The following is a 23,057-nucleotide window of genomic DNA, read 5'->3' on the forward strand; positions in this document are numbered from 1 at the left end:
GTGACATGTAAAAGTATGAACATTAATTCACCTCTTCTGTTAAGGGCCGGCAGGTCGTTCTGTTTGTTCCCACTCAAAGGCGAATTGCAGTACCAACTGCCGCTTCTTCACACAAGGAAAATGCGAGACGGTTTCAAATATTCTCTAGAGTCCACTGTGCCTCCAATCGGCAGCATTCTAACTCAGCGTAGAGCTGCTTTCGAGTAAACTTTAAAAAAAAGAGTGACAGCGGGAGAGAAATAACGTGTTTATTTTATTAATCAGGGTTAGGAAAGGCATCCTTTTTTTAATGACTTAAGTTCGGGCCGCCTCTTGGGCGGACGATCGTGAACAGTTGAAGCTGATGCTCGAGCTCGGAGCTGGCAATATTTTGCCCGATTCTTAAAATGCCTCGGGTACAGCGAGAACTGTACTAAAGCTAGCTCAGAACGCGGCTCAGTAAGTACCAATACCATCCTGAGTAAATCGGAAAGAAATCCTTCGGTTCATTGTAACAATAAGTGGTGTCAAAATCCATGTCAGAGTGGCAGCTCTCACTAAAATTATTTACACAGAGATTGACGCCAGTGTTGTGCTGGTTACATGCAGCGGAAGTAATTTTAGAGCTGGAAAGAAGTGGTGAGATTTCGTTATCATTTACACCATCTATAAGACACCTGCAGAATATCGTAAAACGTTCTGTTTATGTTTCTGGCTCACGAAAAGTTTGGGTCTCGGAATTTTTGAGCTACATTTTGAGAACATTTGGCGGTTTTTTATTGGGGCCATCTGGCAACCCTGGGAACAATGCATTGTCGCTCGCCGCCATCACTGCGGAGACTCGACGGATAGCAACGCGTTCGCTTGAACGCAACCTCTCCCGAAAATTTTGTCTCACCGTTGTAGGATACCGAGCAGTGTGAGTATGGTTCTATGTGGACCATGCGGCTCACGTTTTCTTCGTTATTTCTTCGGCAGCCAAATTAGGTTCCCAAAGTAGGCATTCCATTATGACCAACATGCTTTCCTTGCGTTTTTTTTTTTCATTTCCGTGCCCCCGCCTCACAAAAGAAAAAAGTCATTGTTGCGGCGCAGCAAATTGTCGCATGGTGAAAGTTCGATTTTGTTACGCCTTCTTTTGTGGAAAGTAATGGGCCGCGGGACGCTTCAGCTACCAGATACTCTTATTATATATTGCAATAGCAATTACATGGACACTCCAGGCGCATTCCTGCTGTCGCCATCGCCCTCGTGTTCCCTATAAAGTCCAAGGGTGATAACATCGGGACCGCGCGCCGCATGCTGTATGTGCGAGTGAAAGCGTAGGGGGGGGATGGGTGGCTGCAATGGGCGAGCCGACGATGGTGGCTCAGTCTTGTGTGCGCAAGGGAGAAAAGCGAGTTAAAAGCGAGGAGAAAGCAGCGCCGCCTACGTTCGCGCGCGATACATCAGGGGGAGTGGAGGGAGCGGGGGCTGTGATCTGTGAATCTGTGGTTGCGCAACATGTTTATTTGTCTTGTTTGACGCATTATTATACAGTGACTTTTTGTTTGATAAGTAGGTCAAAAGGGTGGCAGTTTGGGCGAGCTGGTTAGATTGACTAGAGTTATATTTATTGAAGACATATACGTATATTTAAATATCTCGTGCGAGGTTTCGTGCTAACGGGCAGTGAAGTTTATTTGCATGACACTTTTTTGCACTTTATCAAGCTGTAACTTCGCATTTGTATATTCCGTTGTATCTTCGCATTTCTAATGTACTATGAGGGCGAGTCAAATGAAAGTGAGCCGATTCACCCCGCGCAATTATGATTCGGCTCATTATCTGCGAGGCATGCATGTATCACACAGGCATTCCTCATTTACAAAAGTGACACGCAGATGTGAGGATAAAGGTTATTTAATGCTCTCATCATCATCATCATCATCATCATCATCAGCCTAGTTACGCCCACTGCAGGGCAAAGGCCTCTCCTATACTTATCCGACTACCCCGGTCATGTACTAATTGTGGCCATTTTGTCCCTGCAAACGTCTTAATGTCATCCGCCCACCTAACTTTCTGCCGCCCCCTGCTACGCTTCCCTTCCCTTGGCATCCAGTCCGTAACCCTTAATGACCATCGGTTATCTCCCCTCCTCATTACATGTCCGGCCCATGTCCATTTCTTTTTCTTTATTTCAACTAAGATGTCATTTACCCGCGTTTGTTGCCTCACCCAATCTGCTCTTTTCTTATCCCTTAACGTTACACCGATCATTCTTCTTTCCATAGCTCGTTGCGTCGTCCTCAATTTCAGCAGAACCCTTTTCGTAAGCTTCCAGGTTTCTGCCCCATATGTGAGTACTGGTAACACATAGCTGTTATACACTTTCCTTTTGAGGGATAGTGGCAACCTGCTGTTCGTGATTTGAGAATGCCTGCCAAACGCAACCCAGCCCATTCTTATCCTTCTGGTTATTTCAGTCTCATGATCTGGATCCGTGGTCACTACCTGCCCTAAGTAGATGTATTCCCTTACCACTTCCAGTGCCTCGCTACCTATCGTAAACTGCCGTTCTCTTCCGAGACTGTTAAACATTACTTTAGTTTTCTGCAGATTAATTTTCAGACCCACCCTTCTGCTTTGCCTCTCCAGGTCAGTGCGCATGCATTGCAATTGGTCTCCTGAGTTACTAAGCAAGGCAATATCATCAGCGAATCTCAAGTTGCTAAGGTATTCTCCATCGACTTTTATCCCTAATTCTTCCCACTCCAGGTCTCTGAATACCTCCTGTAAACATGCTGTGAATAGCATTGGAGAGATCGTATCTCCCTGTCGGACGCCTTTCTTTATTGGGATTTTGTTGCTTTCTTTATGGAGGACTACGGTGGCTGTGAAGCCGCTATAGATATATTCCAGTATTTTTACATATGGCTTATGTACACCCTGTTTCCGTAATGCCTCCGTGACTGCTGAGGTTTCGAATGAATCAAACGCTTTTTCGTATTCAATGACGGCTATATATAAGGGTTGGTTATATTCTGCACATTTCTCTATTACCTGATTGATAGTGTGAATATGGTCTATTGTTGAGTAGCCTTTATGGAATCCTGCCTGGTCCTTTGATTGACAGAAGTCTAAGGTGGTCCTGATTCTATTTGCGATTACCTTAGTAAATACTTTGTAGGTGACGGACAGTAAGCTGATCGGTCTATAATTTTTCAAGTCTTTGGCGTCCCCTTTCTTATGGATTAGGATTATGTTAGCATTCTTCCAAGATTCCGGTACGCTCGAGGTTATGAGGCATTGCGTATACAGGGTGGCCAGTTTCTCTAGAACAATCTGACCACCATCCTTCAACAAATCTGCTGTTACCTGATCCTCCCCAGCTGCCTTCCCCCTTTGCATAGCTCCTAAGGCTTTCTTTACTTCTTCTGGCGTTACCTGCGGGATTTCGAATTCCTCTAGGCTATTTTCTCTTCCACGATCGTCGTGGGTGCCGCTGGTTCTAAATAAATCTCTGTAGAACTCCTCACCCACTTGAACTATCTCGTCCATATTAGTAACGATATTGCCGGCTTTGTCTCTCAACGCACACATCTGATTCTTGCCTATTCCTAGTTTCTTCTTCACTGTTTTTAGGCTTCCTCCGTTCCTGAGAGCCTGCTAAATTCTATCCATATTATAGTTCCTGATGTCCGCTGTCTTACGCTTGTTGATTAACTTAGAAAGTTCTGCCAGTTCTATTCTTGCTGTAGGGTTAGAGGCGTTCATACATTGGCGTTTCTTGATCAAATCTTTTGTCTCCAGCGATAGCTTACTGGTTTCCTCTCTAACGGCGTTACCACCGACTTCTATTGCGCACTCCTTAATGATGCCCATGAGATTCTCGTTCATTGCTTCAACACTAAGGTCCTCTTCCTGAGTTAAAGCCGAATACCTGTTCTGTAGCTTGATGCGGAATTCCTCTAGTTTCCCTCTTACTGCTAACTCATTGACTGGCTTCTTGTGTACCAGTTTCTTCCGTTGCCTCCTCAAGTCTAGGCTAATTCGAGTTCTTACCATCCTATGGTCACTGCAGCGTACCTTGCCGAGCACGTCTACATCTTGTATGATGCCAGGGTTCGCGCAGAGTATACAGTCGATTTCATTTCTCGTCTCACCATTCGGGCTCCTCCACATCCACTTTCGACTAACCCGCTTGCGGAAAAAGGTATTCATTATCCGCATATCATTCTGTTCTGCAAACTCTACTAATAACTCTCCTCTGCTATTCCTAGAGCCTATGCCATATTCTCCCACTGACTTGTCTCCAGCCTGCTTCTTGCCTACCCTGGCATTGAAGTCGCCCATCGGTATAGTGTATTTTGTTTTGACTTTACCCATCGCCAATTCCACGTCTTCATAAAAGCTTTCGACTTCCTGGTTATCATGACTGCATGTAGGGGCATAGACTTGTACCACCTTCAATTTGTACCTCTTATTAAGTTTCACAACAAGACCTGCCACCCTCTCGTTAATGCTATAGAATTCCTGTATGTTACCAGCTATTTCCTTATTAATCAGGAATCCGACTCCTAGTCCTCGTCTCTCACCTAAGCCCCGGTAGCACAGTACGTGCCCGCTTTTTAGCACTGTATATGCTTCTTTTGTCCTCCTAACCTCACTGAGCCCTATTATATCCCATTTACTACCCTCTAATTCCTCCAATAACACTGCTAGACTCGCCTCACTAGATAACGTTCTAACGTTAAACGTTGCCACGTTCAGATTCCAATGGCGGCCTGTCTGGAACCAGGTATTCTTAGTACCCTCTGCAGCGTCACAGATCTGACCGCCGCCGTGGTCAGTTGCTTCGAGGCTGCTGGGGACTGACGGCCGGGGTTTGATTGTTGTATTCATATGGGAGGTTGTGGCCAAGTACTGCACCAGGGTGGCCAATCCTGCTCTGGTGAGAGGGTGCGTTACCGGTTCTGGTCGCCAGGATCAGGCCGCACTCCAGGCCTGTTTGTGCAATTTTCTCAACACATGGTTTTTTTTTGTATTTTCCGGTGGAGAATACCGCGGCACCGGGATTGGAACCATGGTCCTCTTGCACAGGAGACAGATACTCTACCGTCCCCGCAGTAGATAAATTAAAAAAATGAAATTATGTTGTTTTACGTGAGAAAACCACTTTCTGATTATACGGCACGCCATAGTGGGGGACTCCGGAAATTTCGACAACTTGGGGTTCTTTAACGTGCACCTAATTCTAAGTACACGGGTGTTTTCGCATTTCGCCCCCATCGAAATGCGGCCGCCGTGGCCGGGATCCGATCCCGCGCCCTCGTGCTCAGCAGTCTAACACCATAGCCACTGAGCAACCACGGCGGGTCCCGCAGGAGTTGTACGCATCATTTAACCTACAGTGGTGCCCTATTTGATCAGTCAAGGTTGACCAATCTGAGATCGGTTATACCGCACGGATGGCACTCGACTAGAGAACCTGGTATTTATGACTTGCACATGTGTCGTCATACCTAATTGAGGATGTATATTTTTTTAAGAGGGTTCCCGTACAGTCATAAAATAAAGGAAAAGACATTAAAAAGAAAGAAAAAATAGAAAAAAGGAACATGACAGGTGATTTGAACTCATGACCCTTGGCTGTTGCCCGGAAAGATAGCTCAGTCGGTTGGTTCGTCAGGCCCCAGGTTACTTTCAAGCGGCATAGCTCCTGCTCCGAGCCTCATACTTACGTGGAAAGGGACTCATGTTGTAAGGCATAATTTCTTGGTAAAAGGGGGGGTGAGAAGATGAGCGGGGAAATATGCGCTCACCGAGAGGGCATCGTCAGCACGAGACCACCACCAGGCTCCTTACTGAGATGTGGGGGGGCTTCGCAGCCGGAACGAAGCCTCCCTTCTCCGCCGGCCAAGAGGGGGAAACGCGCTTTCCGATCGCTCAAGGTTGCGCGGACACAATAGTATAGCTCTAGCGTCTGGGAAAAGCTTAAAAAGGTGGGAGGGCGGCCCGCATAGCGTGGGGAGCTAGCCGCCAGACTAGCTACCTCAAGGACTGCTGCTGACGAGGGCGAAATACCTTCGTGTAATTATAATAACCCTAATAAGACTACTTTCGAAAGAACAAAAAAAAACAAAGGAAACGGCCCAGAGCGCTATACTACGAGAGCTATGACTGATAATTTTCTATATATATATATATATATATATGTATGTATTCATCTCATCTATGGGATCGCATGCGCGCGTTGTTGCTTTGTCTCTGCGTGTATTAGTGAAGAGAGCCAGTTTAAGGGCGGAGAAGAATCAAGGAAAGGAAAGCAAAATTGCAGCGCCGTGGTTTTAAAGCGCACCCGTGGTAGAGAAACGGAAGGCGATATAAGCGTGCGTGGCTATGATACGCACACGATAGCAAAGCAATCAACACTCGAATATATTTAAAACCCTAAAAATAATTGTAAATATTCATCTCATCTATGGGATCTAATGCGCGCGTTCTTGCTTTGTCTCTGCCTGTAGTAGTGAAGAGAGCCAGTTTAAGGGCGGACAACAATGAAGGAAAGGAAAGCAAAATTGCAGCACCGTGGTTTTAAAGCACACCCGTGGTAGAGAAACGGAAGGCGATATAAGCGTGCGTGGCTATGATACGCACACGAAAAACTGCCTCAAAATAGTTAGACTTGAGGGAAATCTTCGTTAACAAACGATAGCACAGCAATCAGCATTCGAATATAATTATATGCTCTCATACACTGGGTTGAAAATGGTTGCGTGACATAAAGGACCCTCTAGAAGTTCAGCAGCGTGGTGCCCTGAGGTTTTTAAGGGCAGAAGGTATTTCCCAAAAATAAATTAGACGCCGTATGGCTGCCGTGTACGTTGAACATTGCATTAATTAGCCACTGTAAAGCGTTCGAGCAAACGATTCTAAGAAGGACGTGAAAGTTGCAAAGACGATCCAAGACCGGGCCAACGCCATTGTGCAATCACCCGTAACAAAATTGCCGAGGTTGATTAGATGATGAGACAAGAACGGAAGATAAGCAACGATGAACTGGCAGAGCGTGTGAACGTCAGTCACGGTTCGGTTCACGCCATAATTCATGAACATCTCGGTTATCCGCTCTTGTGTGCGCAATGGTTGCCCTAGATGTTGAAGTACGGCCAGAAGACGGAGAAGTTCAGCGCTGCCTTGACTCATCTGATCCGGTATCACAATAAGGGTGACGATTTCTTGTCTCCAGTTGTTATCTGGGACGAACCACGGTGCCACTTCTATGAACCTGAAACACGACAGCAAAGCTTACAGTTCAAACATTCGAATTCATCGCCCCCAAGAAAGGAAAGGCCGTCATTTAATTCCGCCGGAAAGGTGTTGTTGACTTTTTTTTTCTCTCGTCAGGGGCCATTACTGGTAGAATTTGCTAAGACTTGAGAGACTATCAATTTGTTTTGGTATTGTAAAACGCCAGATCGGCTGCGTGTCACAATCAAGAACAAACTGCGTGGAAAATTGACGAATGGGGTCATCTTGTTCCACGACAATGCCGTCCCCACGTCGCTGATGTGGTTAATTCAAAGCAGGCAATGTTCAAGTGGGAAGTGCTGCAACATCCGCCATACATCTCAGACCTGCCCCCTTACGGCTTCCGCTTTTTGGAGCCTTTGAAAAAACAGCTCAAGCGAACCAGATTCGTGTCGAATGATGATGTGAAAGAGTCAGTTGCAGACTTTTTGAAACAGCAACTCCAAGAAGTTTAATGAGACGGGAATCACGCCACTCGTTAGGCAACGGGACAAATGTCTAAATGATCATGGAGACTTCTTTTAAATGAGGTACCTCGTTTGTCATATACTCGCATTCGCAGACTTTCATTTGACTCGCCCTCATTTATTTTGCATTACTCCTGCTTTTTATACGTTCTCTCTGTTGCGGCTATAATTTCGGTGCAATTATTCACGATACACGACCGGTGACAGCTGCTCCTGCGTAATAAATTGCAACAAAGGACAGCGTCATTAGGATTTTTCACTGGACGTAGCATATGTACAAGAATGTAGACAAGGTTCTTGAATGACAAACTTTCATTACAATATTTGTCCTCAACTTGTTAATTTCATGGCCTTTACATTTTTCCTATCAGCGGCATGCACTGCCATGTTGGTTTCGAACTGATATAGTTCTAATGCTAGTGTGACATATCTTCACCTAATAAATAGAGAAAAAAACATAGAAGCATTGATATCGGTTGTTTTTGGCACAATGTTTGGCACATACAAGTATGTTCTTTCATGAAAAAATAGATAGCGTTCTTGTCTCGACAGTGCGTAGCGTTCAAGAATTCGTTTGCAGCATCCTTGGCAATGTCAATGCAGTTATTATTCATGTATTTGATCCCGCAACAATTTCTGTAAGGAGGAGGCCGAGCCGCAACGTCAGCCCCCCCCCCCCCCCTCCCGAAAGCAATTGCTGGCTGCTCCGCTGTCTGTGCATGTTTGCTAGATGCGAGGGATGCCGTGCTTCTCTCGGTGAATGGTGTCTGAAGCGAAGCACGGCGTCCTTCACCTCTAGCAAACATGCCTCTGCGTGTTAATTGTCAGAACGCCGGCCGAGAAGATCCTGTGAAAGGCTAGTCGTACTGAAGCAAGGAGGGTTTGTGTGCGGGCCAAGACCAGTCCGTGGTCTAGCCGCACGAACAACGTGCTGCGGCGCGCGCTGCAGCCACACGCCGGAGGCGCCCAGACGCGTCACTGCGGAGACAGAAAGCCGAGGCTAAGCGACCGAGTCGACAAAACCCTAGAGTTCAAAAGCGCCGAGTGGTCGCACACATCGTGCCCGCCGTGAGCCAGGCGCTACACGGGAACGCGAGGCCGGCACTATAGGAGAAAACGCCGACAAGACCCTGTAGTTCTCGCCGATGCTGCTCGTCCAGGTCTGTCTGTTCATGTGTCTATCTACACACGCCACATCACGTGTGTTTAGTTAGCCAGCTTATATGTACTTCAACCTATAAATGCCATTGAGGGTAGATGCCTTACTTCGTGCAATATTCTAACATATTGCTACCGTATTCATTGTTTCGCCCTTATCGCGATATTGTTATTTTTTTTAAATAACTGATTCAATAAATTGTCCACTGGTGGGATTCTTACAGGTGACCTCTAGCACAGATGCCCGACATTGTAACCATTAAGCCATGGACGCTTTCCCTCCTTAACAGCGTGCCTCATATTTGGATCGTAGTTTGGCACGTTAAATCCTAGAAATAATTTAAGAGTAATCAATCATCTTTATACGTCAAAATGCGGGCCAATCCCGGTGGTAGTAAGATAAAATAAATTGCCGATGCCCCTCCCCCTAATCCCCTCACGCGAGAAGTGTCGCGATAAAGTGCCGTGTGCAGAGTGAGTTCGCCCTCGTCTCACCTCCCAACTGTCCCAGGAAGACTTTTGTATTTCGTCCACTTCGACTGTAGGTTGAATCACCTTCCAACTTCTTATCTTTAGAGGCACGAAGACTTCAATACACGTTTCCACAACGTCCTCAAAATGAGTGACATGGCTATTAGCATCACTGCACAAGCTACCTTGTCCAAATCTACCGAAAGACTTCAACTGATCTAGAATAGACTGGTGATCAGCACGCCTAAAATCGCGAAACGAAGTGTATGCGTAGCGAGCTTTTCGCTATACAGCAATGAAAAGCACTGTGGACAACTTTAGGATGTGATATGCCGTCGATGACATCGCACTGATAGCCATTTTCATGTAGCTGCGGACTAAGAAAAGCAAAATCTAAAACAGCCGCTCCCCTGGTGGCACCATGAACTACTTGATTCAATCATAATGGCAAAAAATGTCATAACATTTCTCTCTGTAGTAACCAGGCATTACCAACGATCGATAACGACTGACAGAGAATTCGAGGAACTTTAAAATCACCTATGCAAAGAAAGCTGTTTGAACACCAACCTTGTTCCTGTATCATATATCTGGCACTGGCGGGGTATAAACAGATTCGTTAATAAAAGCGGTTGCATACATACTGCAGGACACATACAATCCTGACAGAGAGCACGGGTGAATGCAGATTATATAAGGCAGTTAAGGCATGCAGTTCAGAAGAAGGAACATATGAGTTGAAGTGGCAAGACATCAAATTCTCGAGTGAAAATGGAGGCATGCAATGACAAAAAGCACTGCATCAATGATCACCTTAACTGCAGAGCGCGAAGAAATGAAAATCAAGAACGCTTGGATTGCATAATTATCCGAAGCACAGATCCGAATTACTCATGCTCTGCAACGTAATGTCGGCTGCATTAAGTCTGTTTACGATCCATGTAACCTGGTAGGCAATCTTTTGACTTTCATATACGGCTTCTATGGAGCGCTAACATTTAATTGACAATTACTGTTTCACCCCGCTTCCCTGTTCATCACAGCGCAGTTACCGTTGCACACTTCACAGCGATTCTTTGCGCGTGTGTGCGTGTGTGTATTAGATGGTCAATTTATTTATTTATTTCATAACTGTTCTACATATCAGCACGTGCACTCACCATAGATGCGCTTGTACGTGTTTCAGACATCCTGGCCGTGAGTGCACGGCCGTTCAACCGCCCGCGCAGGTGACGACAACGAGAACGTACGGGGGAAGAACGCAGAAAAATTGCTTGAAAAGCCCTGAATTCTTCGTAGTTGGCCACGCGAGCCGAACAATGTGGAGTAAATGATAGGGGATTATAGTATTTTAAAACGTGAAAATTCAACTAAAAGGAAGTGCTTCACGCACGGAACCCTTGCGGATATTAAAAAAATGAATGAATGAATGAAACATTTTCTTTCGTAAAGAATTACTTGCGACCTAGCTTGGAAAAAGGGTTAGGAAATGGGAGAACAGCTCCGTCAAGTTGCTATATTGCAGTTTTTGTTCCGGTCGCCATTTTTTCTCCTTGTGTACTTTTTTTGTCTGTGTCGTGAAAAATAAACACCTGATCGATTGATTGATATCAGGAAGTGAAAGTCATGCCTCATAAGTATGATGGAGAAGCCCGGTCTCCTGGGCGTATACCACAGGAGCGCCAGCGCCATTTTTGTGGCATAAATGTTTGTGCACAGATGTACTGGCGGCACAAAACCCTTCAACAGAAATGGTGTAGACCAATCTAAAAAGTCAATATATCTTATTTCACTTGCATGGACTTGAATGTATTAGGAGTTTCAAATATACAGAGTGTTTCAGCTAACTCGTGCCAAGCCTTACAAGATCCACGTGCGCGTTGCGAGAGTGGAACCGACTTAGCATTTTTAACTATCCTCTTGAGGAATTCCAAATATTTGATATGAATTTGGGTAAACAATTACCGCTAATCGATTAACCAGCTTTAAATGTATCGCTCTACTTGGTCAATGAAGAAGTTGTGGAGCTTTTAGTAAAGCAATTCAAAAGCCCTTCAAAAACACTTCAATACACTCCTTTCGTTGATGATAGCTGCCGAGGTTTTAATTTTTTTCGGACTACGAAGAAAGTGCACAAGAGTTGAAAACCTACCACGTGACTAAGTGTCTGCGTACAGAGACATTGGTGCCCTCAAACATGCTACCAACGAACAATCAATTCTGTACGCAGACAGAAGGCACGAACAGGTCTTCAGCAGTGGAGACAAATCAAGTGCAATCCTCTTGGCTTCCACTTTTGCCGAGAAATCTTGTCGGATGATCCAATGAAGCTTATGGAGCCATGGCATATGCAATAAACAAGGCCTGGGAATTCGTGAAGCTCTGGCAGCGCTCTGGGTGTTGACACACAGAGCAAACCCGTAAAAAAAATTATTGAGAAGGCATTGAAGTATTGTTGGTCAATGTTGAGTTTCTTATTGAGGAATTATTCAAAGTTTGTTGGAGAATTGTTGGGTAGAGTGTTGAGGACTCTTGAATATTGGCCACTGAAATTTAATTGAAACACCATTGGGTATCCTTGTTCAATAATTGCTGAGTTACCATTGAAAGTCCTTTGTGCTTAGACGACCCGTTTTGTTCGTTTTGTTGAATGGTTGTTGAGTTACCATTGCTTCTCCGCTGAACTGCCGTTGTGGTAGTTCTGTTGACCTGTTGTTGAGTTATTTCCACAGCACTGAAAAGCACATTGTGGCACTGTTGAGATGGCATTGAGATTTCAGAAGTCGCCATTGAAATGTGATTGACGTTTTGTTGGGCTAGTAGATTTTTATTCATATATTGAAATTGCTTTGCTGTTCACACTTGCATGCCCCGGTGCCTGCTCATAACTTTCCCAAACAAAGAAAATCAAAGGAAAGACTGGTCAACTTGAAGTACCTTTATTTACACTAAAGATGCGTGCACATGAAACATTATTACAGTACTAAGGCACCACTACATAGAACCTGGAGACATAGGCTCGTACCTACAGCACTCTAGCAGTGTAAATACATAGGAAAAAACCTATACATATCAATTCAATCAAAAATATAATCATTGTGGTCTTCACTTTCGACCTAAGTTCATGACTAGAAGGCAAAGCGGCTCAAAAGGCAGAGTTTAAGCATACCCTTGTAACAACCAACTTTGAACACATGAACACTTGAAGCTGCTTGTGTGTGAATACACAAAAGACATCTGAATATGTTACAATAAAATGCTTCGCACACTAGCACATCACAGAAAGAGCTACGGCTGACTGCGAAAAAGCAAAATAACAGACTTGAAACAATTGACTTCACGTAAATATATAGAAGCTTTAGCACACGTCTTTCACTGCGATTAAAATTTAATGAAGTAGCAAAGTAGACTTGCCTGAGCTTTGTTTTCGAGATGTATATATTTTCACGTTGCCCAATGATTTTATAAAATTACGTAACTCAACATCTACTAATTGACGAGACATCATTTAGAAAGTTATCGGGCATGGTGGACACCTGAATCAGATGTTTCTCACGAGCCAGCTTTCCGTTCTTCAGAAATAAACTTGTAAAACTTTTGTGTAATGAATGCAGCTTATCTCCCTGGCACAATTCAAGAACAAACAGTACGCCATTTGATTATGTTAATTTGGGGTACAGAAAAGTTTGTTGGTGGCATTCCTTCAATTTAATGAGCTCATTTTCAGGTAATGTATCTGGACTTGCACAAAGCTAATTAGAGCACTTTTTGGGGCCTTTTTCCCTATACCCAGCAACTAAGTGGTACCTCAGTCAATAAAGAGATAAGGCAAGGCTAATACCTTGAACGATAACAGAAAAAATAATTTAGCTCAGAAAATTGGTAGTAACATACGGCCAACAGAATTCCAAACAGCCAAATAAATGGTCACCTGCACTTTCAGTATCAAGTAGCCCAGAAATAGTCATAAAGGATGAGAAAAGGTTCCAATGACTCGACAGCCAGATTGGTGAGACAGTGAAAAACGCAAATAAATGCATATACAAAACACCAATTACCTCAACTTCGCTGGTAGAATGTTATTAAAATAGCACCAGAATTTTGCTGCATAAAATACATAAAGGTTGCATAAATATTGGGACAAAGCAGTAACTCAAAGACGGAGGGCGCTACAGCACCCGTGTTGAAAAAAAAATACAAGCAAGGTGATATATGTGCATATTTCAGCGCACAATTTTCGCTCCAACATATAGAAAAAGAACGCATGCACTTAAAGCATAAAAAGTTCATGTGCCCGGAGAATGCAGCACAGTACAAAGAAGCGTCATGAGAACCGAAAAGTAGATCTTACTAAGAATGCTTGCAACCTACAATCAGGCATATGCCATTTCATGCCTTGAATGGATGAAATTTATAAATCTTACACACAAAGGAAGTTACCATCACTCTTGGCTTCCTCAGGGAACTCCTTGAACTAGAAAAATGTACTCAGTGTTAAAAACAAAGAGAAGATAAGAACCTATAGCGTTCATCCTGAAATAAACAGTGCAAATAACTTCATGTATCAATTCTATGGACACTTCGCAAATTCGGTGTACATTCATATTTGACAACCACCCAAACAGAGACGAGAAGGATGAAGTAAGGTAGGAATACACATGAACGCTGGCTCAACTAGAAGTTTATTCGTGAATACAAAGATTTTAAACGCACTGGCCAACTTCACAAAGAAAAAGCCATGGATGCGCAGCCGGCACAACAAAAAAGGACCGAAATACGTCCTGTAGAATAAACATGTGCGTCAAAACTAACAGAAACATGAAAACTGAAAGGTTTGTCCTGTAAGTGATATTAACGAGAAGTACTGCAGCAACTCTTTCCCACTAGGGGTCACAGAAATCTTGCTTATGAATATTTCTTCGTGATCAATAAATAATGCTTCCATAAGTCCTCTTGTGTTCTGGTCTTTGTGATGAAACAATCGTTATTTCTGCTCTATACCGCAACACCAAAGGAGTTCCAGAAGCAATTTTTATTGATCACAAACGAAACAACTGCATAGCCGAGTTATCTGTTGCCCTTAATGGGAAAAACTTGCAGTTCTCAAGAGAGTATTTCTCGTTGGGTAGTATCACTTATCGGACAAATCTTTCGCGTTTTCGAAAGATTTGTCCGATAGTTCTCGTTTTTCAAGCACGTTTATTCTACATGACATGGCTTTTTCATATTTTTTTCTTGTCGCACGTGGCTGTTTCTGCCACGCATGCACAGATTTTTACCTTTGTCAAGTTTACCAGTGTGTTTAATACCTCTGTAATCAAAAGTAAACTTTTAGTAGAGCTTGCGTTCGTGTGTGCTCCTACCTATTTCGTCGTCCGTCGTCCGCTTCTGTTCGTGCTGCTGTTTACAGTACGCACGTATCACTTAGTTAGGCTGGTAAACTTTCTCACAAACAAAAGTAAATGCCTCCCCTCAAAAGGTAGCCCATCCTTTACTACTAAACGCCAGAGCAAATCGAAAGTAAGCCTTCACAGCGTCCATGCGGCAGCTAGTACACCACAGAGCAGCACAAAAAATAGTTGAAAATCCCACTTGATGAAGAGTGGCAAGAGAGATGCGAGCTTGCTAGTGAATCAGCCACATATCAACGGGTGTCTCTTGGACGACGCCAAGGTGCTTTTGGCGTAGAACACTTTAGCACCTGCCCTTTAGCACTTTAGCCTGGAAATTTGCTGCATGCGTAGCCTGTGAGAAGGGAATGTGGACAAAAAATGAGATTACGCGGATTAAGAATCTGCCACACACTGCATATAACTACGCACGCAATAGAAGTACACACTACACTGGCAAGTAAAAATTTGTGACTCTTTACGTAGAAATGGGTTGCTACGGTAAATGTCAGCTAAGACACGCACAGCGATGTTTCACAGCGGGGAAATATATTCCCGGCTCTCTCGCAGAACCAAAGACCACGCGACATTGCGTATAGCCGATACCAAGCAGATATCGAATCTTTGGGTAGAAGCCCAGCAGAAGGAATGACCCAAAAATAGCCGAGAGCGATGCAAGCGTGAGCATGCCTGTACGAGCGAGAACATGTATGTAGAGCTTCTTTGAAGCTAGCCGCTCCGGCGTGGCTCCGATCATCCCGCGCGATTTGTGTGCAGAACGTCGCATACATGCCCTTGCGCGTTTTGCGCGGTAGCGTCCGCGCAGTGAGCTAGCTTCGTGCACGCGTCATTCTTCACCGCGCAAACGGTGCTCGAGTGCGACGCTTAGCTCGAGGCGAAAACGCACCGATTGGCGCTCCTTTCACTTCTGCAAGACACGCACATTCGGATCGGTCCAACTCCGAGGCAGCAGAGAACGGTGGCATGTTTCGGTTATCGCCTATTAAAATTGTACAGTACGCCTTCAACGGCAACCCGACGCGCTAGATAAAGATGCTTAATGCGGTAGTTTTGGCGGTGATAGGCGATAAGGTGAGTCCGTCGGCGGCTGTGTTCTTTAAGGCCGATCCACACGACGGACCAAATTGCTCTTTTGGACCACGGTCCGCGCATCACGTGATAGGACGTCACCAGTTCGTGCTTACCGCCGTTGGCCCGCGCAAGACCGCGGCCCTCGCGGTCCAACAAATCGCCGAGGCTTTTCCCGCTTCCGTTTTGGCGGCGGACCGCATGCAAACCGCAGCGATTTTGGCGTAGCCAACGAATGTTATCCAGCAACAGAGTGTCTTCAGCCAAATCCAATCCAGTTTTCGGCTCAGCAAAAGCCAGTCAAGGGCGCTATTCTGGGGCCGAATCTTATAACGGTTGGCTTGGGGAACCGTTTGTTTGGCCTCACCTGATTGGCCAAAATTTTGATTACGTCACAGGTCGTCAGAGGCAGCGGGGCGGTACCGCAATTTATGACAACCTCAAGCATCTGTCAATCATTTTCAAAGCGAATCGGTCGTAGGAACCGGCGAAGAGGTAGTCCGCTTTGGGGTCCGCTTTGTGTGGCTTGGCTGTTGGCTTGCGACTCTGGCCGCGCGCGCCGGCCATGCCTCCTCGGGGACGCGCGGGCGGTGCGCGCGCGCGCGTTGATCTCTAACGTACGTCAAACATGGCGGCGCCTCTCATCCTTTGCCTCGGGTTGCTCTCCCGCTCCCGCCAACGACTGGAGGTGCGAGACGCGTTTTCAGAGCTCACAGAGGAGGAGTTCCGGCGTCACTATCGTCTTTCGAAGCGGACCGTCCGATGGCTGTGCGACGAACTGGAGGAGACTGTAGGGTGCCACCGATCTAGCGGCTTCTCCACAGAGAGGAAAGTCCTCTGTGCGCTCCGTTTTCTTGCCACCGGCAGCTTCCAGAAGTGTGTGGGTGCCGAAGTGTTCATCGGGATGGCCCAGTCCTCTGTAAGCGACACGATTCACGAAGTTGCTCGTGCTATCACTGTCGTTGGCCAGCAGAAAAGATGGGTCAGCTTTCCTACGACCTCGGCTGCCAAAGACAGCGCCAAGGCGACGTTCGCTAGCAGAGGGCGAATTCCGGGTGTTGTCGCCTGCGTGGATGGCACGCTGATCGCCATCCAACAATCGAGAGGGCTCAACCCAGGGGAGACCCAGAGCTTCATGACCCGGAAAGGGTACTATGCGCTCAACACCATGGTCGTCAGTACTCATTGTGTTTACCATTTCTTGCTCGTTTAATTTCTCAAACCGGCCAGCCTTGGCATCTAGCACGGCTATTAATGTATGCAGACAGCTACGAACATGCAGTGTGTAGCCTAGCAAAATGTGCTGTTTTTTGCCAGTGTCCATTTGTGTTCTCAGTGCAATTTTTATTGAACGCGTCACGTGATGAGCGCTACGTTTCAAAATGTATGTTTTCTGTTTGTTTTTTGGTAAGGCTAAGTTCAAGTTTGCCTTCCGGTGTGAGTAGCTTTGATTGAGGCTGCTGATTGCATACTCTAGATGGGCAAGTTATATTGTAACGAACTGCCGCAACAATTTATTTCACTTAGGTTTTTCAGTTAGTATCGCGGCGCAGGTAGATTCATTGCGTGATTTGCTATACTTACTCATAGTTCTTTCTTTTTAACCACTTTGCTTCACATATGGCACTGAAGGTGTGTGATGGCCATATGAAGATCTTGGACATCGACCCCCGCTTCCCGGGGTCATGCCATGACTCCTTTGTCTGGCGGCACACCCCGCTGCGCAGCCGCCTTGAAACTGTCCTGAGACCTGGGGAAATCGTGCTTGGTGAGTACTGCCAATCCAGAGACTCAGATATTTTGACATCAACAACAACGCAACATGCAACTGTAGTCGATCCTGCAGGCTTGTCTTGCATGTGTATGAGAGAGATGTAATTTATTAGGAAGGCGTTGAGGTCGGTCTGAGCTAGCATGCTCTAGCCTGCTGCTGTGCACAGTGGGAAAAGGAAAGCGGACAGAAAACAGTGATGAAAGATGATGAGTGCAGGAAGAAGGAGTGCATACATGCACTAACACAGTGGCTTTCTTAATGCCTTGCGTATAGTCCAGTGATCTTCAAACAGTCCAGCGCAGCCCTTGCAGCTGTTGATGCTTCGATATGATCTCACATTGCGGACAAAGTAGTACTTTCAGACAATGTTTGCCTGCCAGTGTCATCAGCTGTGATGCATTGAGCACATAGTCGCAAGACAGATGTCGTCTGAGACGCTTGGCTGCATTCACAGTTGGGCTTTCCACACCGCCGATCAACTGTGCGCAGCACTGAGTGAAGGCGACGCCCAAACGAAAAGTCCTGCCAGAGTCTATTTCCCGCAAGTGCCTGTACCGGCCAATAATGTGGTCGAGCCTATTTCATTTCATTTAATTGCATTTTTATTTGGGCCCATTTACAAGCATTGATGTGCTGTACAATCTCAAGGAGCACAGCCAACGATGACTTGCATTGCTTTGACAATATGGAATCTTTATGTCGACAGCTTTAGAGTTCTTGCTTGCACATCATATAGCTTATTGCCGGCCAAGCCACAGTGACAAGGTACTTATTTGAAGGTAATTGAGTGACGTTTCTTTTGAACAAGATCAAATATTTGTAGGATGTCTAATGCTAGCATGTAAATGTAATACTGGTGTCTTGAGAGAGAATGTATGGCTTGCAGTGCTGATTTTGTCTCGGAAAGTCTATGTACATGGGGTCAGGTAGGAAACAAAACGGACATCTTTCATGTGTGTGAGGACATTAAGGGCACATGTTGGATGCATTCCTCATATGCACGTATCGGTGCCTTTTGCAGTTTCCAAAAATGAATATTATGTTCCCAGTAGACACTGCATGGTAGATGCAATGTCTCACATAGATCATATAGATTGTGTTCACACTTAGTGTACGCGTGGAAGTGCAGTGTGTTTCTCCTTTCCCCTTGCCCTCTGCCAGGCACAAGTGACACATTGAAGTAAGTTGAAGTTTTGAGGCAGGTTGTGTCAGTATGTATACAATGCATGCTGTACATAGCTGTGCACATGATAGGTTCACAATATAATTTAAACATACTGGGACAGTTACTTCTCTCAAAAAGAAAACTGAATCCCGGCCACGGCGGCCGCATTTCGATGGGGGCGAAATGCGAAAACACCCGTGTGCTTAGATTTAGGTGCACGTTAAAGAACCCCAGGTGGTCAAAATTTCCGGAGTCCTCCACTACGACGTGCCTCATAATCAGAAAGTGGTTTTGGCACGTAAAACCCCAAATATTATTATTAATATTAAAAAGAAACTGGAAAATGAACTCTCTTGGAGGACCAGTGATGTGTCAGCACTACAAAGTCTACATGAAATATTCTTGGTGGTGACCATGGCATGATGCCCAAACATTTGTGCCCAACGATTCTATTTGTCCCACACACAGTATGCTTATAAGGTATTAGTCTCTGGTACTAAATGACATTAGCACCTGTCACATTTTCATCTTGCAGGAGACTCGGGCTATCCCCTGGAGCCCTGGATTCTAACACCTGTCCCAGGACACCCAGCTACAGACACACCAGAGGGGCGGTACAACAGGGCGCATGCCTCCATGCGGAATGTTGTGGAAAGGTGTATTGGGCTCCTCAAGAGCAGGTTTCGATGCCTTCAACGGTACCGGACCCTACTCTACAGCCCTGAGAAAGCAGCGGTGATAGTGGCAGCCTGTGCAGCTCTGCACAACATTGCGTTGGAGGCAGGCGAGCCATGTGTTGATGATGATGACGACGACGACGACGATGACGTTGCCGTACAAGTCGTACTGCAGCCCCACCAGAGCACGAGTGGAGAGTTGCCACCGGAATCAAGGCGCCCACCACCACCACGCGACTTGCTCTTGAGAGGAAGACTGCAACGGAACCTTGTGGTCAACCTTTTCAGAGGACGACATGCACCACACACTGCCTACCTGCTAATGGTGCGGCGTCGCCTGCGCCAATCCAGTGGCCACCACTAGGAGCTGGAGACACTCTTCCATGAGGCACACATCCCATGTGCTTGCCAGGTGAACTGTCTTGCTCAATTTATTCATTGTAACAAGTGTGAAAACAGCCCCTCCCTAAAGTTTTGCCTGATTGGTGACAAGACTGCACTAAAAATGCATAAGGCCCACATTGCGGTGAACATGTCCATTAGTAGATTTCATGTGGTCATAACGGCTGATTTGCACTACAGAATCATTTATACCCTGAAAAAGTGTATTGATATTTTGGCGGCCCTTATAACATTTAGCATTCTTGCACAGCAAGCAGACAATGAAAAGCAAATTTGGCAGGACCAATGCAGCCAAAAGTGATTTAAGTAATAAGTTTACTGATACTGTTAAAATCATAATGGCCCCAACTGCATAATGTTTAGCAAATAGACTGTCACTTATAAAGCGGACAATGTGCAATGCAGACAATAACTACAGTTTTAAACGCTAGCATTAAAGGAAAAACAGAGAAGGGCATGATGAATGCTAAGTGCTTGTTTCAAATAAGTTTGCAGCGCAGCGATGAATAACTTGTGGCAAAGTTACATCCTATCTACACAGCTTTGGAAGCTGAAACAGGAAATCAACCTTTATGTGATAGTGGAGTGCAATTGGAGTGTTGTGTATCCGTTGGAATTGTTATGCACTCTACCTCTATGTCATTTACAGCATTTCAGTTTGACTCTTAGCAACTGCTGTGTAGTGAAGTGCTACGTATGCTCGCTGGTGCATCACAACAACTTAGTGGCAACAACAAGCTAGCTGAGGCAACCTCACTAGTAAAGTATGACAAAAGCAAAGCCAATGAGGCTCATGTTTTAACAATATGTAAAGCAGCAAGTGGTCTTTCTTTCCCAAACAGAAGTTACTGAAATGAGTCGATAGAAAAATGAAACATGGCGCATTGCAAAGGTGCACTTAGTGACAGCTGGTGCTTCCTTTGCCATCATGCAGTTATTCCTTCCTGCACAAGCGAAGCCAGCAAGTGCACTCGTGCTGCAGAGCTCCCACAGCACCTCAACAGCCCGGCCTAGCACTCTGTGGATGTGTGACACTTGTACATAGTTGCAATCAAACTTCACGTGCAGTGCTGCGTAAGGCGTGTGCACAGTTGCCTATTTTATATCTTTTTGTGCTTGCAAGTAGCGAGCAATTGTGAAGCACTGAGGCCTTACCGTTAATGTGTGGATGATATGTAATTCGCGCAGAAACATTTGTATTATTCAACAGTGCTTTGTGCCAGGATGCAAACACATTACTTGGACTGATGTCATCCTTGTTGCAGTCTTGTGTTGTTCTATGTATTTCGCCTGCAAATACCTCTTGTGAATATTCATCCCTTTTGCGTATGTGCTTAATTTGCAAAGGCTCCAATTGTGCTCTTCCACAAATTTTTTGTTGTCAGTCAATCATGGTGCGGTAAAAGGAAATTGCACAATGTGAATAGAAATGCTTAAAGTCTTCACAGATGTGTGCTTTATGACGTATACAGAAGTTCATGTTTGTTTTTGCAGTGAATACAGGCAAAAATAGTGTGCTTCTTTTCAAAGGTCATGTCAGACATTTCATATGTCAGTGAAATAGCAATGCACTGGCATCTATAGGAATAACGTTAGCCTGTCTTGTCCAATGAAGCATTTTGCATGCTAAGATAGTAAATTCTAGGGATGGATGTAGTACTGTACGTGCAGAAGAAAGCAACTATTGTAGTTGCATTTGCTTTGCTGTGTAATACTGTGCTCCAAGCAAGCACTTGATGTTGAACATTTGGCTGGGGTAAATGCATTGCCTTGCATAAAGCCACAATACAGCGAAAACTTTGCAACCGAACATACACTACAGCAATGACAAAGGCCAAAAAGAGGTATGACGTTTGCGCTGACTCACCAAGGCGCATACAGTGACAGAAACCACAAGTCTGTGCCCCACGGAAAAGGGCTTTGTATCTGCATTGTAAACAGTTTACATGCTCCACACCCAATACCTGATTCACGTACCTTCCAGCTGCATTCGCATGTTCAATGTTGAAAAATGGCGTTTGTCCTTCATGACTATATTCTTCACATGTTCGCAATAATATTCATATCGTACACAACTGACAAATGCATCCTGTAAATAGGAGTGTACATGAGATTGCGAGATATGTGCAGGTGCCCACCAGATATTGTCCTCTGTCGTACGAATGTGGCAACAATGTGGTACAACAAGCACATGTAAGATGGCTGTACAGGTGGTGTAAAGATATGTATAATTACATAAGTACATTCATTTTAATGTGTGTTTTGTTTTGATTGCAAAGTAATTTCGTGTTACATAGCATTTCAAAACTTCTTTCTTTTGAGCTTTTATGTTCGGCTTTCTGTGAACAACAAAATGTACATGTAAAGAGCTGTCACATAGAGCACTCTTACAATGTATATATACCCACCACGGTTGCTCAGTGGTTATGGTGTTGGGCTGCTGAGCATGGGGGGGTAGAGGTCGAGGGATCGAATCCCTGCCATAGCGGCCGCATTTCGATGGGGGCGAATTGCAAAAGCACCTTTGTACTTACATTTAGGTGCACGTTTAAGAACCCCAGGTGGCCGAAATTTCCGGAGCCCTCCACTACGGCATGCCTCATAATCAGAAAGTGGTTTTTGCACGTAAAACCCCATAATTTAATTTTTTAAATGTATACGTGGACATTTGCATAAATAACTTGGCAGTGGCTGGCTTGAGTAGGTATCGTACCGAAGTACTACTGCGTAAATGTATGTGACATTAATGGTTTAAGTGAAGCAATCTGCAGTGTGATATTGCAACTTTCAAGGAATGTGTTAGCATTTATGAGTATGTCGCAACACCTTGTCGTTTCTTTTTTTTGTATATCGAACGTAATGGCTGTATATCTTTCAGCTTGAAATTGCTTCAGTAGTATGTAATTCACATCTCTTTTGACACTGTGTGCTCATTTGCGCATGCCAAGACAATACCAAAGGCTATAACTGTATTTAGAACACCACAAACGCTTTGAAACAATTGTGATTATACGTGTGCTACAGGTTTGAATAAAATGTGCTATTTGCTTTAGTAATGCGATTTTTTTAGCAATACTGTAAGCCGCTACAGGCTCATACAGGAGTGGGTCAGAAACAAAATTAAACTGGAGAAAGCAATGAAATGTGGTAATCATTATAAAGCGAACAAATAAGATGCAGACAGCCGGA

At 44.9% G+C, this 23,057-nt stretch overlaps 1 protein-coding gene across 1 annotated transcript; it reads left to right on the plus strand.

Annotated features, from left to right (window-relative positions):
- Positions 1-16,478: 16,478 nt before the first annotated feature.
- Positions 16,479-19,830, plus strand: LOC139051543 (putative nuclease HARBI1). Its single transcript, XM_070528512.1, has 3 exons — positions 16,479-17,024; positions 17,483-17,618; positions 19,325-19,830. Exons 1-3 carry the CDS (start codon positions 16,479-16,481, stop codon positions 19,828-19,830), a joined length of 1,188 nt encoding a protein of 395 aa, XP_070384613.1.
- The last annotated feature ends 3,227 nt before the right edge of the window (positions 19,831-23,057 follow it).

The sequence above is a fragment of the Dermacentor albipictus genome, unplaced genomic scaffold, assembly GCF_038994185.2.
Source record: "Dermacentor albipictus isolate Rhodes 1998 colony unplaced genomic scaffold, USDA_Dalb.pri_finalv2 scaffold_12, whole genome shotgun sequence".
Classification (NCBI taxonomy): domain Eukaryota; kingdom Metazoa; phylum Arthropoda; class Arachnida; order Ixodida; family Ixodidae; genus Dermacentor; species Dermacentor albipictus.